At 43.7% G+C, this 19,684-nt stretch overlaps 1 protein-coding gene and 1 long non-coding RNA gene across 2 annotated transcripts; one reads left to right on the forward strand and one right to left on the reverse strand.

The window, feature by feature from the left end:
* Positions 1 to 2,201: 2,201 nt before the first annotated feature.
* LOC308582145 (haloacid dehalogenase-like hydrolase domain-containing 5) lies at positions 2,202 to 19,212 on the reverse strand. The gene is made up of 8 exons (XM_081185017.1): positions 18,992 to 19,212; positions 10,464 to 10,673; positions 9,810 to 9,922; positions 8,864 to 8,957; positions 7,478 to 7,511; positions 6,216 to 6,390; positions 5,128 to 5,316; positions 2,202 to 3,766 (listed from the first exon to the last, which is right to left on the reverse strand). Exons 1-8 carry the CDS (start codon positions 19,127 to 19,129, stop codon positions 3,349 to 3,351), a joined length of 1,371 nt encoding a protein of 456 aa, XP_081041143.1. The 5' UTR covers positions 19,130 to 19,212; the 3' UTR covers positions 2,202 to 3,348.
* On the forward strand, positions 10,681 to 15,970 carry LOC308582146. Its single transcript, XR_014005516.1, has 2 exons — positions 10,681 to 12,429; positions 13,216 to 15,970. It is a non-coding gene; the product is annotated as an uncharacterized lncRNA (long non-coding RNA).
* Positions 19,213 to 19,684: the final 472 nt, after the last annotated feature.

Consider the following 19,684-nt stretch of genomic DNA (forward strand, 5'->3'; position numbering starts at 1 on the left):
GCAAATCCATGGTTGGACATGCGCTAACCTTGCCCAGTACCTTAAAAATCTGAAGCCACGGTTTGTTGTTGGCTTACAAATCTTGATTTGTTTTAACTATAACATGGAGTTATGAGCAAACCCAGCACCTGTCTTTAACCATGGCCACACCTACGCAGATTTTATTGAGCTACAAAGGTATGTGACAAGAAAAATAAAACAAACTTTGCACAAACAAGGCATGGTTTGTCTGATCATGGTCCATTCTTGTGTTGTTTTTAAAAAACGAGGGCTTAGGCCCGTTTTCAAACCAAGCCAATGGGCGGGGGTGGGGAGAACCAGCTGTTTTGGAATTGACAGCAATGTACCAAAAATTTCCTGCTCCACTTTCAGCCAATATATTAGGAACAATTAGGAAACAATATTGTGCAATTTGCTTTTTGAACACCACATTCTCCAATGCTTTCAATTAAATGCTGCTTTTTAAGTGCTGCAAATTTAGGGAATATTCACTCTTTGAGATGGAATGGGTTTGGACTCAGAATCTGGCAGCAGAACTTTGCTCGTGGGATGCTTCCACAGGAAAAATGGACAGGAGACAATGTGATTTCTGCCAATTCCTCCTGCAAAGCTGGAAGCTGCAGTGGGGAAAGGGAACTGGGAAAAGTCTGTTTCTCCAGTGAGAATCTCCACTGGATCTGATGTAAGTAGAATGAATGCTTCAGTCCACAGAAAGCACCTTCTGGTTCCAACCCATAGGGGGGAAATTGGGAAATTTGGAAAGACCAAAGTGAAATACCTTTGTGGTTTAGATGCTGAACTCTACCACAGCTCTCATGGTCTCCTTTCTTTCATCACCATCTTGGTGGGGTAGCTGTTCCTGTAACTCTGCGACTATACAGGCTTACATTACATTACATTACATTACATTACATTACATTACATTACATTAGGCTCTACCATGTGAAGCTTAAAGTGGGGAAAGTGAGTTTTCCTCAATATTTATATATGTACATATATTTTGGGGGAAACAACCCTATTCTCCCCACACTCTGCAGCATTCCTGCAACCATTTCTGTCAATCTCTCATTCTGTGGCCAAACAGCTCTTTGTACAGCTAAGCTCAGCCCAAGCATCCTTCCAAGGGAGAGCAACCCCATTCCCCAACCTGCCTCCTGAAGGTGGGGAACATCCACCCCAAGAGCCTTCTCCTTCCCAGGATTCAAGCACAGTTTATTGGCCCACCTAAACACCTAATGTTTAGGGGAGTTTTTAATGTGTGACATTTTAATGTATTTTTAATCTTTGTTGGAAGCCGCTCAGAGTGGCTTGGGAGACCCAGCCAGATGAGCGGGGTACAAATTAATAATAATAATAATAATAATAATAATAATACTGCTCCCAAAAGCTTTGTATACAGGGGAGTCTTTAGCATATGCGCCGCCGGACTGCAAAGATCTGCCCAGCGCCCTCAAGTCTGACAAGCACCGCTGTTGTGAATGACAAGCGCCACTGCCGGCATGGCACATCTTTGGTAAATGAGCGCACAAAGTCAAAAGTCCTTTAGTGAAACAGAAGGTATACATTTTGGTAATACCTAGGTATATATGTATTTTGTTTTTCTAGCTTGATCAAAATTCTTTATTATTTCATAACAGGTAGATAGTTAAGAGCTTAGGCTGTTTCAGCGGCGGGCGCCTGGCACCGGCCAGAATTTGGGGCCTGGGTGCCCTGCACCCCTTGCCACCCCCCACCCCCCCGGTAAAGACAGCCCTGTTTGTATAAATGTTCAATAGCACTGGGGAGAGGATAGTACTCCGCAGAACCCCACAGGACAAGTGCCAGGGGTCTGAGGAACACTTAACCCAGTGCTACTCTATAGTCACAACCTTGAGGATACAAACAGAACCACTGTAAAACAGTGCTTCTAATACTCATTTCACTATATCAGTCCAGAAGGATACCACGATCAATGTATTGAAAACCACGGAGAGATCAAGCAGAAGTAACGGGGTCACACTCCTGCCCCTCTCTCACAATAAAGGTTGATCAAGCCTGATTCAGCTCCCATACCAGATCTGAATTCAGATTGTGCTGGATCTAGATAATCTCATCCAGGAATACCTGCAGTAGCGCCATAATCACCCTCTCTGTCATCTTCAGTAAGTAAGGGGTCAGACGTATGACATATACAGAAAGCAGAAAGAAAGATCCGTAGGCAGTTTTAAATAGAAAATACTTTACTGGGCAGGGTTTTTTTTTAGTTAAACACAATGCTTTATAAAACTGGTAATGTAAGAAATAAGTTATTATTTAAAACTTTACATCCATGAGATACATGGCCATTAAATACCAGATACATGATACTTCGCAGAGGGAAGGAATCTCACTAGCATGTTCAACATTGCCACTGTGGTTTGGAGTTTCAGGTTTAAGAAAGTAGCTCAAACAGCTATTGTGCATTCTGTAGTTCAGTGCAGGAGAAACACCGTGATTAATAATAAAACTTGAGTGTATTTAAGAGTTTAATGATAAATCCAGACGGATAAGGGATAAAGCCTACCAGAAACTTTTAGCTCTTTAGAATAAAATATTATACCACTCAAATCCCATTCAGCCCATTGGTGTTTTCACAAACTTATGGATTGTGCCATAATTTTAGTCAATTGAGCTTGAGCTGAAATCCAAAGAAAAGCACTGAACACAACGTTTCCCCTGAAGTGCAGATTCTATTTTCCATAAAGGAAACAGAGAAAAGAGTACAATGAGTCAGTGACTTTTTTTGGATGGAATTCGTAGCAAAAGAAAGCAAGATGTTATGGAGGGGAACACTATAATCCCTTAGGAATAAACATATAAATCAGGGTTGGCTAACCTATGGCTCTTCAAACGTTATTGGACTACAACTCCCACAAATTCTCACCATAAGCCATGCTGGCTGGGGTTCATGGGAACTGGAGTACAACAGGATCTGGGAGGATAGCCACCCCTGCTTTAAACTCAGAACTGCATAGAGTTCATTACACACTATCTAAAACAGACTTGCCTTGACTGCTGAACACAGCTGATGTTCTTCCTCACTGTTCAGAGCATTAGATTTAACTCTGTGGCTAAATAGTGAAGGCAGCATGCAGAAAACAATTCATATAAAAAGCACAGTCCATAGCAAGGGTGTTGGACGCAAAGGGATATCAGAGCACAGAAACTGAAGTTAGGTATCAAAGGAAGGTGCTGTTAGAACAAGCAGGAGTGTATTAGAAGTGTTACATATAAAAATATAAACATGTTAGGAAGGATATGCCACTAAGTGCTTCAGTTTGGTTTTTCAGGAAGAAAAAGTACACAGAATACACAATGTTAAGAAAGTTATTAAGGAGTCCTATAATTTTCATTTGGTGCAAAGTTCTCTAGCTGGAAGATTAAGTCGACAGCAGCTTCAACATCTGGAACAATGTGGTTTGGTTCTACTAAAGCAGGATCAAACCTAAAATCCCTGTGCCCATGAAACACAGTCTCAGTTATGCACTCCCTCGTGTCAGAGGGCACCTCTGTGTGAGGGTTGTAAACTCCGGTGCAAACAAGGACAGACCTACAGCTTGTGGCAGTTGCAGGGGCTAATTCACTTTCCCAAGTGTTTTCGAGTTCTTCTTCCTGAGAGACTGTGGCAGATCTTGAGCCCCCGGCAGCTTTGGCCTGGATACGTGCCTTGGAACCTCGTCTCGAGTTCTTTTCTTGAAGGTAGCGGTTGTAAAGATTAGCACCATAAATATCTGTCATTAGGTTATCCCTAGGGAGTCAAGAAAGTTACATCAGCATAAACATATTTCGGGTATATGCGCAATGCACCTGCTGATAGAGCTTGCTATTTCCATTATTACAGTGCACAGACTCTCCTCTGCATACTGCAGTCTACGGGCTTTACAAGTGCACACTTCTAAGCTCCCTTTCTGGACATCTCACCCCTGGTCTAGCAGCTCTGTGGATCTAAAGCCCAATGAACTGTGTCTCAGAGGGTTTCTCCTTGCCTTTGGGAAAATAAACTTCACCCTGGTTCATAGAATCTTTTGTACATCCAAACAAGACAAGAGGAATGACGTGAAAACCAACAAATACTATAATATTAGTGAAATATGCACGTGTTGCAGGTTCACACATTTTACACATTTAAGCCATTCATACTTTTCACACACATCCCCACACTGAACCAGTATAGCCAAGGCTGCATATATTTTGCCAGATGGCAACAGAAGTCAAGAAGCTGACATATCGGAATCTTAACATTTTTAAGGTGCCCCCCCAAAAAAAAAAACTTATCACAGGAGTGAAGGCTGAAAAGCATGAGCAGGATTTGAGGAAAAGAGAGGCTGACAGTGACTGAGAGCAGAGCTTCAGTGTTCTCCAGAGCTCTCTACAGCAGCAGAGGTCTCCTCTGATGGGCTTCTTTCACTCCACTACAAGCCAATATATTCCCAGTACAGAGCGGATGCAATTATCGACTTCATTAACAGAAAGCAAAATGAAGCTCAAAGCCATCTCAAATCTGAATAAGTATCCCAGCATCAGTGATTAACCAAAAAGGCATAACCGAAAGTGATTGTGATGCATTCCTCCCAAGGTAAAATCAGCATGATTTGGCCCATGATCTTTCAACACCACGTGAACTAAAAGACAAGCTTATGCAGATAATTAGGATCAAGTCCCACTGAACCCAGTGAGACTTTCTTCTGAGAAAACATGCAGAGAAGTTGGCTGTAACTGCTTAAGCAGACAGAAGCAGGTGACTTTATTTGCCACTGACCACTGATAAAAAGATCTGAAAAAGGAGGTTTCAGATTCACCAGGAGCCAGACATTGTACAACTATATAGCAGATTCTTTCACTTATTTACTGCCTGGCTAAAATTGAAAGAGGAAGGGTGGTTTTGACAATCTGCAATGTCACTGGATAAGTTTTAAACTGGTTTTCAGGGGGAGAATCACATTTATTTATTCCAGTCCCTTAGCACTTTTAAACTTCGTAACAATAGCCTACCTAAAATGTTCCCCTTCTCAACTGACTGACAAATCATGAGTTTTGACTCATTCATTTTAACAAGTTTTATGAGTTGCTGTTTGCAACAGGAATATTTTACGATGAGAAACATCTTACCCAATGGCATAGAGGGTTTGAATAGGCTTCTTCCATTGTTTTGCAGTTGCTTGTGTCCTGATCAGGTATTCTGCATAGTGATATGTCAGTTCACTTGGCTTTCCCATCAAAGCCTCATATTTCAGCTCTTTGCCAGTGATCTTTTTGTAAATGTTTTCCAAACAAACCATGAATGTTCCATGCCCAAACCTAAAATATACAGAAAATAAAGCTTCGTCAGCGAGAATGAATGGTTAGCCAGGATAAAAACAAAATATCACATAAAAAGGGAAAGCCATTTGTCCAACTTCTATTGAGGTAGATTGTGAAGGCTGAATTAATTCCATTCCATTTTACATAAATAGGCAGGTGAGTTGCTAACACACATGCACTATGCTATCCATTTTTTAAAAAGCAGTGTTTGTTGGTCTCTTAAAAAATCCCGGGCAGTGCTGGGCATATCCACTAGTTGCATATATTTTGTAGTGATGGGAAACCCCCCTCACCCATGAACATGGCAAATTAAACTATACCCCTAAATCAGTTAATTCCAAGCACAATTACAAATCAAAATGGGTCCTGTTCCCTATAACATTACTGGGAATGGAGAAGCACAACCCTTCTCAAACCTGCTTCCCTGGAAACAGTAGATGTGTTAGTGAGAAATCTCCATCTCATCCTCCCCACCCCACCCCCTGCAACCTGCAATGCTCCTATGACAGGGACCCGAGCACTGGGTGTTTAACAGGCATCATCAGGAGCGTGAAAGGGATTGTTTTTGGTTCTTAATTAGTCTTCCCACTGACAGAGAAACAGCCAGGTAAGTGCACAGACAGATGGGATGGGATAAGTTCTCCTCTGGCTCAGATTTTAATCCAAACTGAGGTATTCCCAGAAGTCATAATGCTTGCCTCATAAGTAAGTTGAGCATTATGGATCAGTGAGGCCCACTCTTCGAATCAAGGAATTATGAATGTTTGTGACATTGATGATACATTTTCGGTGTTGTATGCTGACAAGCTCAGTGAACTCTTCAGATACCAAGAGTTCTCCCTTGCTGTTTGTACATATCTTGAAAAATCTGCAAGCACTCACTGCCCTTGCCCTACCTTGGAGACTGGGCTTCAGCCATCCACATTAGATCCATGTTGCAAGCCAGTACAGGAATGTGTGGGTGAGTTGCCTGAGCATATGGATTCCCAGGATAGCCACTTGTCAAAAGAACATCTATGATCAACTGCAGGTTCGTTTCCCATCTCACTGGCTCACCAAATAGAACAATCGCTACAAGGCAATCAACAGGGACACAAATTAGGTACACAATTCTACACAGCTACCACAGTGTAACAATTCTGTCCTTGTTACGCTCCATGAGATGGTACAAAGCTCGAAATAAATAGAGCAGAATTCCACTGAGTAGTAACTTATTTGCAGCTATATTGTCTTCAGTCAACTTTCATCTTCAGAAATTCATGAAACAACTCCAGGGTCCATTGTTACCTTCATTCCATTCTTTCACTAATGCTTGATCAGTGTCTGTCTGAAGTGGGCTGCTTCTACACACACACACACACACACACACACACACACACACACACACGTTTCAACATACAGGATTTTCTCCACAAAGATGGCAACCCTGTATGTGCATGGAGATATGGCTGTCAGATGTGTCAATTATCAATGTGGCAGGGCTAGAACTGTGCATTCCCACAGGCCCATCTATGTGTTGGGTACCTACATGTACTGAATGCCTGAACAGGACTAGACTATTGTACAAAGGTGCAGCAAGACTTTGCATCTTTCATGTTAAGTAAACACACCCCTAGCTAAGATTTTGTCAATCGCTTCAGAATGCCACATGGCAAGTGCTACATAAATGAAATTAATAATGGTGATGGTAATTTCTGTAGTATGGAATATGGTTTTGGAAGATTTGTTTACGTATGTAAGTTGTTTTATACAGCAGTTTTTAGTAACCGTCTTTTTTTCTGGCCAGGGAGTGGGTGGGTGTTTAGTAAGCTAATGCCTAGTCCACTAGTGACACAACCAGCACAGGTCATAGGGTCTACCTCCTTGCTTTCAAGTTCTAATTTGGAATAGGGATTGTAAAGCTAAGACTTAGATAGCACTGACAGCATCATGGCTTAGCCTAGAAGGGCAGTGTTACAAGAGAACTTACTGAAAGGAGACAAATAGGTAAGTTAGCGTTAAAGAGCAAGGGAATATAAACTCTACATGCCAAGTGCTATGCGCCTACCAGTCAGGTTCATCACAACCGGCCCCTGAGGCCATCAAAGTAGTATGTTTTTTTTAAAGCCACCATGCATTCTACTTCACTTAGAAATCATGGGCTGCAGGACATACTGACCCTCAATCTTGGGAAGTTCCACTTCAGGCGGATGCTGCAAAGGGGGGGGGGGGAAACAAGCTATCATTACTAAGAAAAGCATTCTTTAACTCTGACAGGCACACAAGTCCTGTTCAGATGTACCGTTATTCTTCGCATGCCCACTTACATTTCTAAGAAATAAACGTATACCTATTACAGCAACAAGGAACTGGAAAGGCACCTCTGTCGTTGAAAAGTACTTGCTGCTGGTGGTTGCTTTGGCTTCATATCATGCTTCCATAGCAGCTGAAACAATTGCTTGAGCCCCTTCACTCACTAATGCAAACCCCTGCTATGTGTTTTAGGGGGGCAAAATTGCCTCAAAACGAACACTTCACTCCTCTAGGTCTAGTGCAGCATTGCCTTGCATGCTCAGGACGTTTGCATATTACCATTGTGCCCAAATGGATTTTACCCTTTGCACAATACTCAGCAACACAATATCCTAAGTGTAAGAATGAGATAGCACTGGGGTGTGGGAAGATACCGTTGTGCATTTCATTCTCTTCTCTATTTAAAAAAAACACACATTTTAATAACAATCAAAGTCACTTTGTTGTCAAGAGAAACAAAAATCCTGCACTCCCTTCACAGTTAAAATTCACAATTTTCATGATGGGATTCAAGCATACACTTTTCATCTGATTATTCCTTGCAGGCTTGTGATACCATCCTCAAAACAGGCCAGAGAAATTAACTTATTATAGAAACCCCATGAAATTTGATCATCCTCTTCCACTTCTTTTCCTTCCCCCAAAACGAACTTAGATGTGTGCACATGCGCACTCCAGGATAAGGAAGAAAGGACACACACCTAAGAAAGAGTGACCTAAAAAAAAGTTCCACACGGTAATGCAGCTACACATGACTTTCCACAAAGGAAACGAGGAAGTACAGGTAATTAAAGGGCTGGTCAGTGTCTCAGCCCCTTCCTCCTGAACTAGTCTGGTTCAGTTCAACTCTCCTGTCCTCTTCAACCTGACACAATACTTGGGCAATGCTTTCATTAGTTCTTGGAAACATTTCCTCATGTTTCTACTCTGCTCTTTTCATTGCAGCCTAATCTATTGTGAGATCAGTCAATATTGGGTAACCTTCAGAACAAACTGTACAACCTTTTAAATGCTGTGGACAATATACAGGCAATTAAATTTGTCTTTCATTTGTCTATATAGCAACTGCTTGGAAATAGATTTTGTGGAGTTAAGCTAGTAGAACATCCTAAATTTATGAGCATATGAACAGCGGTCAGAGAGACTTCAAGGGCCAAACCAGGCTGTTAGGTAGGACATTTTTGTTAAGGACAATACAAAGCTCTCAAATCAATTATTAAGAGAAATGATCTGTAGTAAACAATATACTTACTGAAACTTTAGGTCTTCTGTCATGGTCCACCATGTCCAATAAGGGGAAGTTTTCTCGCAGCCTGTCGATTGTAATAGGCTGACAAAATCCAACACTAGCAATGTATTTGGTTATGGATAACAATACAATTTTATTGCAACATTTTCCTGGAATGTACATTTCTGCTTTATGAAACAAGCAATAAATTTGATTCGGCTGCAACTTCTTTTTTTTCAAGCCACACAACCAAGAATTACTACTACTACTACTACTACTACTACTACTACTACTACTATTTTAGGATCCACTCCTGCTGTATTCATTCCCTGCAGCCAAGACAAGAACCCACAATGGCTTCAGAACGAGCTTGCAGTTTCCCTTTCACACAAACACACAGCATAACCACAACAGTGACTGGACAGCTGTTAGTGGCAGCCTCTCTGTGTAAGCCAGATACGGCCTGCTCAAAGAGAGCAAGAAACCGAGGCAGCAACCAGGAGCTGGAAAGGTTAATAAAGAAAATAGGAAATGTTTCTTCTTCTTTGCCTGCCCCTCATTTCTCTTGCTGCGTTATATATTTCAAGACCACACTTAAGAGCTGACTGATTTCATCAGAGTTGATGGACAGCATAAACTACAAGATGCACCTATTAATCACTGTACGAAAAAACCAAAAGCTTTTTTCCATATACAGTGGTACCTCTGGTTACGTACTTAATTCGTTCCAGAGGTCCGTTCTTAACCTGAAACTGTTCTTAACCTGAAGCACCACTTTAGCTAATGGGGCCTCCTGCTGCTGCCACACCGCCACCACGCGATTTCTGTTCTCATCCTGAAGCAAAGTTCTTAACCCAAAGTACTATTTCTGGGTTAGCGGAGTCTGTAACCTGAAGCATATGTAACTTGAAGCGTACATAACCCAAGGTACCACTTTAACCTGGAATAAGCTACATCTTCCAAAGGATACTGCTTAGCAATATCAAGAAGAGGCCCTTGTCCAGACACAAGAACACATTTGTCATGGTAACGTCTGAACATTCGCAAAGGACTGTGGGACATCATGACTTGGTCTTGGGAAATCTGTGAGAGAAAGAATGGGAGATCAGTTCCTTAATTAATATGCTCTCTTTTACCTGTGACATCTTTGCTCATGAAAATAGTACTGAAAAATTAATTCAGATCAGATTTCTGTTTTCACAGCACACAACCAGTGCTTAAAATAGTTCTTGCCTCAGTCTCTCTCCACACCCAGCATCTGATTCTTGTTTCAGAGGTAAGGTTTAAATTAAACCATATACAAAACAATAATGAGAAAACAGCTTACAATTCATGAGGTTAATGTTACTTTGATAGAAGTACACACAATTTGCCCTATAAAACATGAAGCTGATAAGCATTTTAATCCCCTAAGAGAAACCCTTGAAATTATTTGGAAGATATTGCATCTATTTTAAAAGACACCTGTAAGATTTGGGACTGAGATTTAAAGTTGTTGTCTTTATGAAGGCAAGACAAGAACTACTGAACTAAGTAGACTATTTATAAACCAGAAATATTCCTTCATTATTCATGTGATTTAAAACACACACATACACATACAAAAGGCGTTAAAATTACTCACTGGCACTCCAAGAATATGAGACAACTGGTCTGCTTTCTTCTGACGAAGGCAGTTTCCTGCATTTGTGACAAATACTACAGGAACCGAAAACTCTCCCTGAGAATTAAGCAGTTTTTGAAAGGCTTTTCTTGCGCCTGGAATTGGTGTCTTTCCTCGTACCAGTACTCCATCAATGTCAAACAGAAAGCCAAAGGTAGGTTGTATGTTGAGCTGAAATAAAAGAAAGCTTGCATTCATGATACAGTCATACCTCAGGTTACAGACACTTCAGCTTGTGCGTTTTCAGGATACGGACGTGCCAAAACCCGGAATTACAGGTTACTTCTGGGTTTTGGCGCATGCGCAGAAGCACTAAATCGCACTTTGCACATGTGCAGAAGCGCCGGATCGCAACCTGTGCATGCGCGGCGCTGCAGGTTGCAGATGCTGCGGGTTGCGGACGTGCCTCCCGCACGGATCACGTTCGCAACCTGAGCGTCCACTGTACTATTTATTTGTTTGTTATATATCTCCTGCCTTTCCTCCATCTGTGGTTCTCCCTACCACCACCACCGTAAATCCCATGTTGGTGTAACTTCTAAGGTTTAGTAATAACATTCTTTGGCCATGAAAAGCCATTTTGTTAGACAACATTTTAAGACATGTTTGAAGAATGAAACGGATGCGTATCAGATAAAGAACAATTAAGCTGGGGTTAATGCCAGAGGCCAAATGCTATATGTGCTATAAATATTTCCAGTTAAATTAATTACGTGATCTGCTTCATCTCAACCTACACTCATAATAATATATTATTCCTTCTAAGCCAGTTTGTACTGTTATAATGGGCACAGTTGGCAAGAAATTAACAACAACAAAATATTTATTTAGGTCAGTCAGCAAATCTTCCACTAATGGCTTACAGGACTAAGGAAGCACCAAACAAACACTAAGATGTTACTAAGGCCAAGCAGTATGTGGACTTGCACAAGTTTAAAAAGCAGCTCCAGAGTCGGTGTTGGGAAGACTACTCCTTGGAAATGGATAATACGTAATTACGTGTGCTGCTTGCATATTCTCACATGCATAAAGGAAATTACCAGCTCAGTGATATTGCCCCTCTTGGAGGTTTCCTTGCAAAAATATACTTTTGTTTTCCTAGGATAGTGAGAAATGTTCTCCCTCTATAAAAACATGTCTTGGCCTCATCTTTAAAATCAACCTGTTTCCAATGTTAAGGGGGTGAGTGTGCAGTTGCTTACAAAGCCAAAACGGCATCACCCGACAAGAGGTGCAGATATGGAGGAGATCTTGAGATTTCCACAGGTATAAAGATTATTTTAAAAAGTAAAAAAAGGGCTAAAAAGCCCAAAACACAGGAGAATTCATTCTGTGTGCTTGTGAGTAGATTGGAGGGGGGGGGGAGATGATTCAGCTGCTATGCAAAAGAAAGAGTGTTATATTATTGGGACTAAAGGAGAATCAAAAGACACTGGCGGAAGAAGGTAGGTGTGGTGGGGGCACAGCGCCCCAGGTGTCATCCGGGGGGGTGACATTTGGTGTGCCGCCCACCCGTGACTCACACACCCACGCCTACCGTGAGCAAAGCAGCGCAAGCCATCGGGGAAGCGGGAGCTGCTGCGCCGTTTTGCCGCTTTGCTCGCGGTAGGCGTGGGAGTCCGAGTTACAGGCAGACGGCGCACTGAATGTCACCCCTCCCCCTTTGCACCAGTGGCAAACCAGCTCCCCCCTTCCCCTGGCGGCTTGCGTTAGGCATGCGAGTCGCAGGAGGGCACCCTCCACGCCCCGTCCCCCTTGGGAGCGCGCCTGCCCTGGGCAGCACAGGCATATACTCTGCCACTGTCAAAAGGTAAAATTTTCAGTCTCCATTTCTTCCATATGGTCAAATCTGATTCTAGAAAATGTCTTCTCGTGTCTTGTTGTCCGTTTTCTAATAAGGGAGTGAATGCATAAAGTCCTGGAACCAGTGGCGTAGCGTGGGGGGTGCCAGGGGGGCCGGCCGCACCGGGCGCAACATGGGTGGGGGCGCGCTCGCACTAGCAGCTCTCTGCCCCTACTAAAATCCACGGGTTAGGGAGCCCGCGCTCGCTCGGCTTGGCGAGGAGGTCGAGGAAGGGGGAGAGCGAAGCCTTCTGCCGCGGGCAAAAAAAGGAGAGGAAGCTGGGCGGGCGGGCGGGCTGGCTGGCTGGCGGGGGTCTGGCTGCGCGTGCTGCTGCCGTTGCCACTGCTGTCGGGCTTTGACAGCTTGGCGAAGCGGAGGGAGAGGAGCTTTATGGTAATTGCGGCTCTCTCTCCACTGGCCGCCTGGGTAGTGAGCCGAGCCGAGCAGGGAGTCTGGCGAGCGGGCGGGAAGAGACTTTTCCACCTCGCCTGGTCAAAAAGGAGAGCGGAGTCTCCTCAGGGCGCCCTCAGGCAGGGCAGGGCAAGGCAAGCAGAGCGAGGAGGAGAGAGAGGGGAAGGGGGGGGGAAGCAGCCAGGAAACGCTGCGGTGTGGAGGAGGAATCAATTAAGGAGAGAAAGCGAAAAGCCTTGGATAAAGGGAAAAAAGGAAAGAAAAGAGGCAGCTCCAGGAGAGCGCGGGGGAAAGAGAAGCCTCGCTGCTGCTGCTGCTGCTTGGGAGAGTAAATTACTGTACTTGCCTTGCCCCGGGTTAGGGGGCGCAAATTAATTGCCTTGCCCCGGGTTAGGGGGCGCAAATTACTTGCCTTGCCCCGGGTGCTGATAACCCACGCTACGCCGCTGCCTGGAACAGTTTTTAATGAGATTCTAGGCTGGATTAACTTCTACTGGGAATATAGTCAGCAAGCAACACAATCTGCAGATCTTACGGATTTAGTCTCTCTTTCCTCAGAATAGTGTAATCAAAATGGAAAGAAAATTAAGTTTAACTTTTCTGGCAACATAAGCTGATTTTCCTCTGTCACGAAAAGCTTAGAAGGAGAATCACTACATTTCAACTAGAATAGACTAGTACAAACACAGTGTACACATTAAAACTTTATTTAAAATATCTGATCAAGGAAGTATTCAAATTAAAATCTGGTTATTTTTAAAGGTGATACTTTCCCTGACAACAAGGTACGGACATGTTTCATTAGAGCCAACTGCCGCTAGAATAAATATATTTTTAAAAATTTAAAAAATTGTCCAGTAGCACCTTAGAGACCAACTAAGTTTGTTCTTGGTGTAAGCTTTCATGTGCATGCATGTGTGCATCTGAAGAAGTGTGCCTGCACACGAAAGCTTATACTAAGAACGAACTTAGTTGGTCTCTAAGGTGCTACTAAGGTCCGTATAGTTAAAGCTATGGTTTTCCCAGTAGTGATGTATGGAAGTGAGAGCTGGACCATAAAGAAAGCTGATCGCCGAAGAATTGATGCTTTTGAATTATGGTGCTCTTGAGAGTCCCATGGACTGCAAGAAGATCAAACCTCTCCATTCTTAAGGAAATCAGCCCTGAATGCTCACTGGAAGGACAGATCCTGAAGCTGAGACTCCAATACTTTGGCCACCTCATGAGAAGAGAAGACTCCCTGGAAAAGACCCTGATGTTGGGAAAGATGGAGGGCACAAGGAGAAGGGGACGACAGAGGACGAGATAGTTGGATAGTGTTCTCGAAGCTACCAGCATGAGTTTGACTAAACTGCGGGAGGCAGTGGAAGACAGAAGTGCCTGGCGTGCTTTGGTCCATGGGGTCATGAAGAGTCGGACACGACTAAACGACTAAACAACAAAGGTGCTACTGGGACATTTTTTTTAAAAAAAATTAAAATATATTTTGACTGAGTCAGACCAACACAGCTACCTACCTGAATCTGCCGCTAGAATAATTCAGTAAATTACCATCTGTTCATGCAAAGGTTTCAATGCTTCATCAATAGCTCTGAGTTTGTCACAATATTCTCAATAAATATTTTGTCCCTGTCTGACATTACAACATCAAGCTATGGAAGGTGGAAGCATTCACAGTTGTAAACACTGCTGTGTCCTTACTGCAATCTGCCACTCACAGCAACAAAGGAAACTCCTCCAGGATCTGTCTGCTCCATCCCTTTTCAAGTTTAATGCCACAGTGCTTGTGGCTGTGCCACACACATGCACAAAGGAGGCAAGGGTTCAGTTCACAAGGGTGGCTGAATTTAAGTAGCTGTGGGTTTTTTTTAGTAACATTTGAATTTATAAGAGTGTTTCAATGGTTACCCAACCACCCTCAAGGAAGGTAAATACTACAAATGTAAACAAATAAAGTTAATGCCCGATATGAATATTTGTCATTTGATTGAAATACCTCATTGCTTTCAATAAAAATAGGAATTGAAAGAATCCCAAGAAGTGTGAGTACATTATGCCTTTCCTGTTGGGAAACTATGACCCACTGATGTGTCTACTTTGCAATTCATGATACAGGCTTATGTGAAATAAGGTAGGACCCTACCCTGTCGCCCAACATCTATCACAAATTTCACATATGAAACATCTCAACACACCACCAATCTACACACTTTATATTTCTTAAGTTTCTTGTTTACAGGTGGCGACTATTTTAGGCACGTCCAACTGACGCATGATCACCGGTGTGTGGGTCCTCTTGGACCCAGAAGAAGGCAGAATGGGGGCAGAAAAAGGTGTGGGGCAGGGCGGTGGAACACTCTGCTAACACACGCAGGGGCCAGAAACAGAGCCCCCGCATGAAATGGTTGCTGCCTGTAATTCTTTAGATCTGAACTCAGACTTCACACAAATTAGCATTCAGATTGCTTATTTATTTGAACTCTTTATATGTCACCCTTCATAATATTTATTCCATATTGATTTACACTGTACTTTTTTTTAATCCCAGGGCAGTTTACAGTTACACTTTTTCAGTTTCTGGGATCATGAACATGGTTGCCAGTGCGGTGTGCAATGTTTGATTCACAACCACATACCCTGCATATAGGTAAAAGATAAAGGACCCCTGGACGGTTAAGTCCACTCAAAGGTGGGGTGCCGCGCTCATCTCGTTTTTCAGGCCAAGGGAGCTGGTATTTGTCCACAGACAGCTTTCCAGGTCATTTGGCCAGCAGGACTAAACCGCTTTTGGCACAACAGAACACCGTGATGGAAACCAGAGCACACAGAAATGCCATTTACCTTCCCACCATAGCTGTACCTATTTATCTACTTGAACTGGTGTGTTTTCGAACTGCTAGGTTGGCAGAAACTGGGACAGAAAAACGGGAGCTCACCCTGTCGTGGGGATTCGAACCGCCGACCTTCCAATCAGCAAACTGAAGAGGCTCAGTAGTTTAGACCACAGTGCCACCCGCTCCCTCCTTACCTTTTACCCTGTATATACAGCCATGCAGAGGTATTCAGGAACCATCCCAAAATACATGTAGAATGGCGAGGCTAATTTGGGATCAGAGTCTGAGTGAGAAGTAGTTAACCTAAACAAATAATCATTTCTCAAACTTATTTATTCACATAAAACATCTCAGTCTCATGCTTCAACTTCCTATTGCCATCATGCTTCAACTTCCTATTGCCTAAGAAAAAAATAACCGCTGCTGCACTGTGTGCATTTGCTATAATGTTGATTTATGTTAAATGGACTTTTTAATTGTTGATTTTTTTCAGTGTTATGTTGTAGGGATATTATATTTTTTATAATATATCATTATCATACCTCTGCATTTACACTGTTTTTATGTGAACTGCTTTGAACAAAGATTTATTTGTAGGAAATGCAGTATATAAATAATATGGCCATCAGTTCTTGCAAGGTATACAAGAGAGACAGGGAACCTATGGTCCTCCAGACATTGTTGGCAACCAAGCCCATTCAAGCTGGGCATTTAAACCAGCGCTATTCCAGAGCCTTTGAAAATCCCAGGAGTCTGCAGTTCAAATGCTCAGCTTGCATAACAAAACTAAAGCAATCACTGCAGGTGCAAACATATCCCAAATTTGCTTTTCTCTTCAGGATTACTCCATGCATATGTAAATAAAACTGAAACAAGCTAAGGGAATGTTTATTAAAAGATTAACCTGTTGCATAAGCAAGCCTCTTCAGCTGCTGGGGGTTGCTTCAACATTAATGTTAGTCTGTGATTCTGTGGCTATACTCTAGAGAAACAGCATGGCAGGGAAAATACCTGTTCTTGGTAATGGAAAAGGCAGCACATACTCAAATACCATTATTTTGTTTTATTTACACTGGAATCACTTTATTTTTTAAAGCATTTATTTATCATCTTTTTTTAAAAAAAACGGAGATAACTTCCTTTAAAAAGACACCTGAATATTAAAGCATTCACTCTCGTCCTCTCAAATCCAAGATCAGGACCCTCCAGCAACCATTGGGTGTTAAAAGCCTGCTGTTATGTAAAAAAACAAATTACAGGAAACAATGTATGACTACTGAGGTCAAGCATTATTAGAATGACATATCTAGGTCATGTATTCTAATGTTGTATCTAGACTGTCAACCAAGTAGCATGGGCACTTCATTTCCTTGTCATGCATTTGACAAGGAAACTCCTTTGGGAAATGACTGTAGCTTAGTGGCACAGCATGTGCTTTGCATCCTGAGGTCCCACATTCAGCTCCATTGAATGTCGACATAGGACTGGAAGAGACTCCTGCCTGAAAATATGGAAAGCTCCTGCAGGTCAGTGGGTAGTCAAAACTAGGTTTGGTGACCTCTTAGCCATTCTATTGACAGCTGCCCATATGGAGATAGTCAGATGTTGGGAAACTGGCACTGAGCTGAACATGGATTCTTGGTATACCAGAGTAAGGTCAATAACATTGGCTGAGAAACATACAGCCCTATGCCTGTTTATTCAGAAGTTAAATACTATGTAGCTACTAAGCAAGTGTTCTACATACTTATTTGTTAAGTATGTGGTCATGCTCAGCGTCCTTAAGTAGAGGCAGGCCGCACCAACCACAAATTCTTAATTTCCCATTTGTTCTGCAAAGCAAAAGTGCTCCATGACCAAAGATTCTGGATTATGTTTCTGCGCAGCAAGAAGATTGTGTTTTAACTGCCAAGAGTTACATATTAATTGCTATGGCAACCTATTAGTATATATACTTAGACAGAAAATCTACCAACAAGACAGGAATTGGAACCAGCCCTTTTTCTACCATGTCACTTTCTCATTCCAGAATTGAGAAGTACTAACAAGAAAAAGAACATGTTCCAGGGGGTGACTCCTCATTCCTTCACATGCTTAAGACCAGTCTTGACACCACAGGTGAAGAGAAGAGTAAATTAAAAAAAAGAAGCTGGAAAGGGGGGGGGGAGTAGGCTGGTATGCGCCATTAGGCAACTACGAATGCCCTAGCACATTGTGAGAACTCACCACTGCACAGCAGCGATTGCCAAATGGCAGTGATTGCTTCTCAGCAGGCAGGCAGGCAGGCAAGCAATGTTGAAGATGACCAGGACAGACTGCATTCACCAACTGAGATCTAAGCAGCACAGGGGGATTCAAACCCAACCACTGCCTGCCCAAAGTTGTGTAGAGTTGGCAGATGGCTTTGTACTTGTCCCTGATGCTAAGCCAGGTGAGCAAGTAGCAGAGGTGGGTTCAAGGACCCACCACACACTTTCTGCTCCCCTATCTGCTCCCTCTGGCTGCTGCCCATGCTTGTTTGAGAGACCAAACACAGAAGCACAGAAGACTTGTGTTGACTCTGCCTCCCCTAGGAGGAAGATTTGTACCCAAAAGTGTGCAGCAGCAGCAGCATCCCATCTCAAAAATGGACATTTTCTTATATGAAAAAAGGAAACAGAAGTGATGCTGGGGATGGGGGTGGGGAGATGAAATGAGAGGTCCTAGTGGTGCAGCAGTAAAACTGCTATCACATTTGCAAAGCTAAGCAGGGTTAAGTATGGTTTCAAACTGGATGGCGAATGGGCGTTTTGAGATTCCAGCATTGCAGGGAGTTGGACTAGATGACCCCAGGCTCCCTCCCAACTCTGTGATTCTATGATGAAAGAAAGAAAGAAAGAAAGAAAGAAAGAGAGAGAGAGAGAGAGAGAGAGACAGGAAGGGGAAAGAGGCAAAAAGAAGAGGCAGGTACCTTGAAAAGAATGAACGGTTAATGAAATGCCCTGCCCCACAACAACAAAAATTTCCAGCCCGTTAATTCACATAAAAGGTGCCTTTCAGTGGCCAATCAGCATTCCCAAGGAACTTACGAAAGAGAAGGAGGAGGAGGTGGCGGCGAGGGAGCAGACTAAGAGCACAAAACAAACAAAGCTCAAGTTAAAAGTTAATACAGCACTAAGCTAAGACCATGAAGCCTCAAAGGAAGGAAATAAGACCCCTTTCCTCTTCCCACTTCTCGGTTCCCTCCTCCTCAGCTCCTTTCGTTTTTCTTTCCTTTTTGTTTAAGAAACAGTCCAATCCCTCCATCAACCGCTCAAAAAAGAAGCTCGGAGAGGGAGGCCGCCCCATCCCATGCCCGCTGCCCGAACCCAGGAGCAGCTCCAGTCCTGCGCCCCCGACCCCCACTCAGTGCAGCGAGGTACCTGCGAGCCCGCCTCGCTCTTCCCCGGGGCGGCAGGAGCAGCCGAGGCGGCGCCGGCGCTGCAAAGCCTTCTCAGCCCCGGAGGTGGCCGAGGCCGGCGGAGGAGGAGCGGCGGCAGCAGCAGCAGCATTCCCCTCATGGCGGACCCTTCGCGGAGACGGCGCTCCCAGCCCGGCGGCGGCGGCGGCCCCTCCGTCGGGTCTCGCTCCTGCCAGTGTCCAGTCGGGCGCCGGCGCCGCGCCGGGCAGCAGCGACAGCCGACACCGGCTTCACCTCATTCCCCGCCGGCTCCTCCTCCTGCCTACGCTGCAGCCCCGCGGGGTGGAGCCTGCTCGACTTACCCCGCGGAGCTTCCTCGCCGCCTCCGCGTTTCGCCAGCCAGGCCGCGGCTTCTTCAGCGCCGCTCTCGCTTGGCAAAAGTTCCAAGTGTAAAGCAGTGTTTTTTCTCCCCCCCCCCCCCAGCCCGCGTTTCTTCCTATTTATTTATTACATTTCTATACCACCTTTTTCTTCCAAGGAGCTCAAGGTGGTGGACAGGGTTCTATAGCTCCTCCCAACAACCCTGTGATGGAGGCAAGGCTAAGAGATGGTGAGCGGCCCAAGGTCACCCAGTGAGCTTCATGACTTAGTGGGGATTCAAACTCTGGTCTCCCCCAGATCAGTCTAACGCTCTAACCATTAGGTCATGCCGGCT

This window comes from Podarcis bocagei (genome assembly GCF_964188305.1).
Source record: "Podarcis bocagei genome assembly, chromosome: 2".
In the NCBI taxonomy this organism is placed as follows: domain Eukaryota; kingdom Metazoa; phylum Chordata; class Lepidosauria; order Squamata; family Lacertidae; genus Podarcis; species Podarcis bocagei.